This window comes from Aptenodytes forsteri, unplaced genomic scaffold (genome assembly GCF_000699145.1).
Source record: "Aptenodytes forsteri isolate BGI_AS27 unplaced genomic scaffold, ASM69914v1 Scaffold193, whole genome shotgun sequence".
NCBI classification, from domain to species: domain Eukaryota; kingdom Metazoa; phylum Chordata; class Aves; order Sphenisciformes; family Spheniscidae; genus Aptenodytes; species Aptenodytes forsteri.
The window spans coordinates 14,461,121-14,468,912 of NW_008795405.1; the positions used below are offsets into that span (position 1 = coordinate 14,461,121).

A 7,792-nucleotide genomic window follows, 5' to 3' on the forward strand; every position below is an offset into this window, starting at 1 on the left:
GCATAAATACAGTTTAAACTGACGTTTGTTCTTCTGTCACAGGAGCTATTTGGCTCCCGTTACTTGTTCCATTCTAATGGTGTACCTCAATGACATTATTTTCTGAATGTTGCTCCATGTTAACAAATGCACAATAATTGAATTGCTTGCCACTTGCAGTGATCAACTGACTTCACAGAGTGAGTGACTTTTGGAAATGTTGCAATAAGTAGCAGAGACTTGCTTCTATTTGAAAGTGCGGGGAGATCTGATGTTTGGATGCAGTTTACAGGCAAGGAATTTAGTGCTAGAAAATTGAGAAAAGACTACCCAAGTAAAATGAAGGCAGCAGATGGGTCTGTGAGAGTCACCAAGAAAAGTATGTATGTTTGGAATGGGAAGATAAAGATCGTCCTTAAAAAGCAGGAGAGCAGATGGAAGGTGGCTGGAGATGAATTGAAATGACTATGAAAGGAATATAAGAATGAGGTAGCCTCAAGCAGGCCTTGGGTACCTTTGTATTGGACAGCAAAAATCTTGAGAATATCCATCAGAATTAAGGAAAAATCATTGTTCAAGTTGAAGTGAAATGTATGTCCATTCTTACTGTGGAAAGTAAAGTGATGGGAACTGAGCAACAGTTCGTGAAGGTAAAGCCACTAGAGGTAAATAGTGCCTTAAAAAAACCCTTTCATTCAAAAGACAGAGAATCTATGTACCGTACCCCTCTGATTCTTATCATTAATTTTAAATACATTTGTAACTAAGCTTAATTTACTTAAAATTTCAGTTAGGTTTTCTGCTTTTCTCAAAGACCATCAACTAGCCATCTCAGTTGGGCTAAGTAAGCTGGAAAGATTTTTCTTACTCCCTTGTCTGTGATTCTTTAAGAAAACCACAACAAAACAACAACAACAAAAAAAAACAACCAAAAACTTGTGATTGGAAGGATGATGTGAGGTTTTGTGGGTTTTGCTCAGTGTGCATAATTTTCTTTTTCTGGCATAACATTTGGCTTTTATGCAATGCTTTCCATCTGAAGGCTTCTGAAATGTTTTGCACTGAGCAACACTTTCACTGCCCTCCTGTCCTGGTAAATAAAGCATAAAGGGCTGAAGTGATTTTGGCAAAGGTTGAATGATAGGTCAAAGCAGAATCGGGAACAGAGGCCAAGTCTCTTGCTTTCAGCTCAGTGAACAGTATACAGGACCATGACGTATGTGCAGTGGGTGATAAATAAATTAAACGAGATGTAATACTCAACAGTGAGAACAGCAGCAAATGCTTTATCTAAAATAGCTGCTATTTTTTCAGTCTTTTCACTCTGCCAGTTAAGCTCGGCTTTCCCAATGTGATTTGACTTTGTTCAGTTTGTGTTGCATCTGTCTGAAGAGATTGGACATTATTAGCCTCCTAATAAAAATACAGGAACAAATAAAGGCTTTGTCCTGCCTCCTTTCAGGGGAGGGAGGAGGAAACTGGTTCTGAGTTGGAAACTGGTTCTGGTTTAGTCAGATCTGTACAAAACCTCTTCAGCAGGCTTTAAGATGTTTCCTATTTTGCTCACTTGTTACCATTTTAAAATGTTTTGTATTTTGCAATGGTTTTATTTCCATCTTTTTTTTTTTTTAAAAAAAAACAGGCTGTATCTCCAAAAGAAGAAACAAAGACATCAGGTAAGTGTTAATGTTCTATTCATATTGCTTTCATTTTACTGTTTTAACCAGAATAAGTCATTTGCTGACGTGCGCTTTGTTTGCTTACAGGCTTGGCAGTTCTAAACTAGTTTGATCCTAATAAAGTGTCTTTAAATATATACTGCAACTATTTTTAAAATGTTCCTAACTGCAAAATTTGAAAAAATGGAGTATAACTGTGCTCCAGGAGTCCCTTAATACAGTCTATTCAGTAGAAGTCTTGCTAAACTACTCAACTCTCAATGTATAACTCCATGCATCATTTGGGGTAGTTCTTCAGCAAGCTGTGGGACCTTGAAGTGACTGAAAGTACCATGTCATTAAATAGCTGCACTAATAATAAGTCTGTTGGTAATCAGTGACATTTGTAATCGGTTGTTGGCATGGCTGCCAGTAAAAGGCATTTTGTATCAATATATAATCTAGCTTAAGAAATGCTTCACTGCAGTGATCGCATCTAGTTCTTTTCTTTTGTTCGTTTGTTTGGGGTTTTTTCCTTCATTTTGCTGGTTTTGGAACAATGTATTTCAGGATAGCTAGGATGGGATTCTGCAACCTTTCCTAAGCAAGTCTGTCTCTTCTCCCTCCTCTCTCCTGTGCAGTTGCCATTTTGTTTGATTTCTAGACACACGTTCCCCTAGCAGAGCATAGTTCAACTTCTTCTGAGATTTGTTTAACTATTTACAAGTTACAGTTTTGTGCTAGAAAATGTACATGTGCTCATCTTCACTTACGTACTGTTACTGGGACAATTTGTCTCTAGTTACAAAATACATAGCTTGAATTTGTAGGCATGTGTTCTTTTGGAAGACTTGTATGTGATACTTGATGCCACTTTATTTATACGAAGGTCTTGATTTTAGTTTTCTTTATTAAACATACCTAGTATATACGATTTCCACTGTATTTTTGAATAGTGTAACACGATATGATAATCATTAGCATGAGACCAGAGTTGGAATTTGGAAAATATTGCAGAGCAATAGCCAATTAGGAACTTCCCAATGTTTTTTAGAACCACCACCACCATCTAAAATTCCTAAAATTGAAACTTCACATCCACCAATACCTCCTGCACATCCGCCTCCAGGTAAGCTTTTATTTTGTTAAACACATTTACTCTTGCCGTTAATTGCCTTGCTTTTCATTCAGATGGTGGTAACGGTGTGGGGGCAGGGGCTGTTGCCTTGATTAATCAGCTTGGCAAGTAAAAGCATTAGGAAGAAGCTCTAGAGAGAGTTTCATCTTAGTAGCACAAGCTTTTCCAGACAGAAGCAAAAAAGTCATGATGGAAACAAGACTATACTAGGTGGACAAAGGCGAAACAGAGCTGTGACTGTTAAAGGCATAGAAGACTAAAACTTACTGTCACTAGCAGGCGCAAAAAGGGACTTACATTCTCAAAGGGATGGCAGATGCCGTATTATATTACTAGAGTAGCTTCCACCTGTCCTATAGAAGTCCTCCACGTTACATTTTTAGTATAGAAATTCTGCAGGTGTGTAACTTTAAACAATAAGGGTGATACTTTCTTTGCTGTGTCCCAAAAGAGGACTTTCATCTGCCAGAGAACTTTTAACACCGCACACATGCCTTATGTTTGCAAAATAAACTGTACTGTTGTAAAAATGTGCTTCCAGCGCCTTGATGCATTAGCTGTCCTTCCAGTGACCCTTAAATATGACATAAATATTTTATAGAGCATGGTCCATAATGTAACTATAAGATGACAGTTTCTAACAGGGAACCACCAGAGAGAAAAACAGTGCTCTGAAATATAGTAGGACCATTTTTCCCATTTGTTAAAATCTAATTAAGAATGAAAAGGTTCTTCTAAATATCACGTTCATTGTTCCTTCAGTTGTTAAATCTTGAATGCACATTTTGCATCCAGAATGATTCTGAAAATGGGCAAATGGGGAAATTATTGCCTGTTACAATTTAGGAGCTAGAAGTCATTGAAATCATAGGTACCACAGCCAGCATACCCACCTTGCATGATCTAATTATGTAGCTGTCCTAGGGGACAATTTTGCTGTTAAAATTATGACTGCTTAGGTAAGATAAATCCTATTTAGGCAGGTAACGAATTTGTTTCCCTTGTTATCTAAAATTTTCCTCTTAGAATTTGTTTTATACAAGCAAATCATTGTATAAGCACTGAAACATTTTCAGAACAGTCTTTAGAGGCCAACTCTTGTCTTTTGGGGCTCCGAGGAAGAATCAGCTGAAAACTAAGAATGTTTATTGACCAAATGAACAGAAGTACTAGAAGGTGGATTTATCTCAAATTCCGTTTAGCATCGTCAGTTTAGTTGTTGTATGTCACTGGAAATGACTGCCCTATATCTGCTTCTAAATAACTTTTCTTACTGAACAATGTTTTAGATGTTTATATATACAAGCAAGATGGATGTCAAGATGCCCCAAACTCTTTTTTGCTGGGCATTTAAATACTGACTGTATGACCGTAGAGAGATGTTGCCATTAGGTCAGTCTTCTTATTGTGGTATTCCTTACTTTATAAAGCCTGCATTAAGAGGGGGAAAAAAAATACTTTAAGATTCTTATTTAAAGAGAAGACAGCTTAAAGCATGTTCTTCCCAGAAATGGCCAAGTATAATTCTGTAAAATTCTGACCTTTTTATGAACTTCCCCAGACTGTCAGGTACTGAGTTCCCTGAAACTAATCAGTGGAACAAAGCTGATCAGATTTCATGTCCCAAGCAATCTATCGCACTTTCTTACTTACCCTCTGGTTTTCTTTCATTTGGTAAACGGGTTTAGAACTGAGTGTTAAAGACTTGAGACTTTGGCCTGTATTCTCAAATAATATTTCCCAACATGGGAGTCAAGTGAAGTGCAGAGGGTAATCCCAGGCCACCTCCTGGACTATAAAAGAGGCAGAAGAGAGGCCTGGACTAAATAAGATTGAAGCACTGATCAAAAGATTTTTGGTATCTTGGGTCCCATGACTTTTTAAATCTGTTAGTTGTGATTCTGTCCATCTAGTCTGCTAATTTCTGCTGATTGTAGAACAATATTTAAATTATAAGAAAACAGTAATAAGAATGGAAGATGTATTTAACTTTTAGAATGGGAAAAACTGAACTTGGAGCTTTGTTATGCAGCTTAGGTATTTTCTAGTGATAGAAGGTCTGACTGGATACCATATGGCATTCAGAGACTTAGAGAATTGAGTCCTCTTTTGATATGTTAACTGGAAGAAAAATACAAAGTATTCAGAAGCTGTTATTGCCACTAGCCTTCAAAAAAATAAATGACATTTTTTTTTCCAGAGCGCAAGCCTCCTTTGACAACTGCAGTTTCAATGGGAGAGGCAGAGCAATCTACTACTGTGGACTCAGTAGATGTGCCAAAGGTCCAGATTCCTCCCCCTGCTCATCCTGCCCCAGTACATCAACCTCCACCTCTGCCGCATCGTCCCCCACCCCCACCCCCCACCAGTTATATTACAGGGATGTCTACTACAAATTCCTACATGTCAGGGGAGGGTTATCAAAGTCTTCAGTCAATGATGAAAACAGAAGGACCAACTTACGGAGCTTTACCACCGGCCTATGGACCACCAACTCATCTACCATATCATCCTCATGTCTATCCTCCCAACCCTCCACCACCAGTTCCACCTCCACCCCCTACTTCATTCCCCCCGCCCAATATTCCACCTCCTACTCCTGGATATCCTCCTCCACCTACATACAACCCTAATTTCCCTCCTCCAAGACTGCCTCCAACTCATGCAGTACCACCTCATCCACCTCCAGGGCTGGGAATGCCACCAGCTAGTTACCCCCCGCCTACTGTTCCCCCAGGTGGACAGCCACCTGTACCACCTCCAATTCCACCACCTGGTATGCCACCTGTAGCAGGACTTGGACGTGCTACATGGATGAGATAGCATGAGGTAATTTGCACGATATCCTTTATGTTGACTAGGCAGGAGTAGCTAGCCAAAACCTACTTTGTAAAGATGAAGAGGAGGATAATTTGTATAATTTAGATGAAGAAATGAGGCAGTGAAATGACAATTTAGCTGATCTGTTTGCAGTATTGTTTATGGTGAGTTATATAGGCTTCTAGATTTTAATCAGCTTTGCAGTATCTATTCTAACTTTATACATTTGACTTAAGTTTAAATTGTCTTGAGTTATTCCAGCACTGGATTACTTTGTACTAGCAAAACCAGCCATATTGGCTCAATTATATCAGTAAGAAGAAAATGTCCTTCTAGAAATCAGTGCCTATTTTTGAGTATCAAAATAGCCAGATACCATGAAATTTTATCTATAGTAAAACTTCATTTTTAGTAATAATTAAAACAACACAATGTCAAGCATAAAAGCTACTTTATTTAAGAGAGATTCTGAATGCTAGCTGACTGGAATCATTTTGAGGTGTTTGCGTTGCTGATATTTTTGTTTTGGAATGTACTGGTATCTTAAAGTATTGTATGTTTACACCTATTTGCAAATTCCTGTACATAATATATATATTTTCTAAGTGTGAAAGTCTGAATGTAACAGCCTACTGTGATGTACATCCTGGTTATAAATGGGACTACTTTGTTCACATCTACCCAAATAAAATTGGTTCTGAATTTGGTGGACTTCCAGGTTTTTCATAGTAGTTCAGAATTCATAACTACGGTACTTACTGCAAGATATTTCAGCAGTGGTCTCCCAAATCTTATTCATCAGTTTATTTAAAAAGAATGTATTTTATTTTATTCAACTAGAAGTATACACTATCACAATCAATCTCTTACTTCATTTTTACTAAAATATTTCAAATGAATCAAAAAAATCTGTACTATTACAATCCCTCCCCAAAAAAGCCAGAGTGGTTCAATAATAGGTAAAAACGCGTGCTAAGGTCTAAAGAATTTTGCTATATACACAACAGCAGGTGCTAACTTTTCCAGTTCTTTGTAAATAATATACAGAAAATATAGCAGGGCTGTAAGATCACAGGTTTAACAGAAATCAAACTTTAAACTGATTTCTAAAGCAGCACAAATAGACTTTCCCCACATTATGAAAAATATACAATTTTATCACTTTACAGTCATGCACTTTGAAAAAGATCAGTAGTACTCTTCCCCCACAGTTTCTAAAAAGATAAAAGGTCACTTTAACACTGATTTCGTTTAATATCTAATATTTGGATAAAAATGTGCCATTCTCAAACAAGGTTGTGCTCAGCAGTCTTATCAAGGTGCAAAGAGCCGACTGAAGCTGGTTACACCGCAGCATTTCAGCAACTTTTATGGAAATGCCATTCACTTCAGCCACTCCAACAGAAGTCAAGGATGCGATTTTACCTTCCTTAAGCAAGCAAAGTCCATTTGCAAACAATGGATGCTTTCTTGGCCAGAGGATTGCAGAACCCAGGGCTTCAATCTTGAGGAAATTAACTTGGACTGTTGCCCCAAATATATCAATGTAATGGCCGCTATTTCAAGGGATGCTCCCCTCCAACTTGATGTTCAAAGCTCCTCCGGTAGTTTTCACTGAAGACTTAGCGCATAGGTAAGTGAATTTAAATACGCATATAAAACATCTTTTTAGACAACTGAAAATTCAGCACCCAAGTCATCCTGTAAAGTCATTGAGTGTCATTTTACCCCAGGAAGATAACTTCATAGCTCAAATGGAGCTAAGTATGAAGAGTAGCAAGCCTAAAATCCCCCCAAAATAACACCCCAATGTACAGCACTGTCATGTTCTTGTGCAAAATCAATGATGCACGTCTTACATTGAAGATTTATGCTGCCAAATAGAATCTTAAAGAAACAGGATATACCCTAAGAGCATCAAGACTCTTCAGCTGAACTACTGGCTACCCTGTAAACTGGCTCTTCAGGATTTGCAGTGCTAATGGACCTCAACTGCACCGCTATTTCCCTTGTAGGTGAGATCCGCAGGTGGAACAAAACAAGCTTTGCTTGAAGTCGTTGAACAGATTTTGAGAGAGATGTGATAGCAGGGAATATCTGAATGAGAATTACATAGCTGGTGAGACTAGTAATCTGATTAGTATAGCTCTTGTCTTGTTGAGAGGACCTGCTAGTCTAATATACTCCTAAAATAGCA

General features: G+C 38.0%; 1 protein-coding gene across 2 annotated transcripts in view; it reads left to right on the plus strand.

The window, feature by feature from the left end:
- Window positions 1-6,299, plus strand: part of CCNK (cyclin K) — an 18,601-nt gene extending 12,302 nt beyond the window's left edge. For both annotated transcript variants that reach the window (XM_009280825.2, XM_019472505.1), the window contains exons 9-11: window positions 1,622-1,655; window positions 2,692-2,766; window positions 4,976-6,299. In XM_009280825.2, the coding sequence (XP_009279100.1) occupies window positions 1,622-1,655; window positions 2,692-2,766; window positions 4,976-5,598 (732 nt within the window). In that variant the 3' untranslated portion in view covers window positions 5,599-6,299. The remainder of the gene's footprint in view (window positions 1-1,621; window positions 1,656-2,691; window positions 2,767-4,975) is intronic.
- The last annotated feature ends 1,493 nt before the right edge of the window (window positions 6,300-7,792 follow it).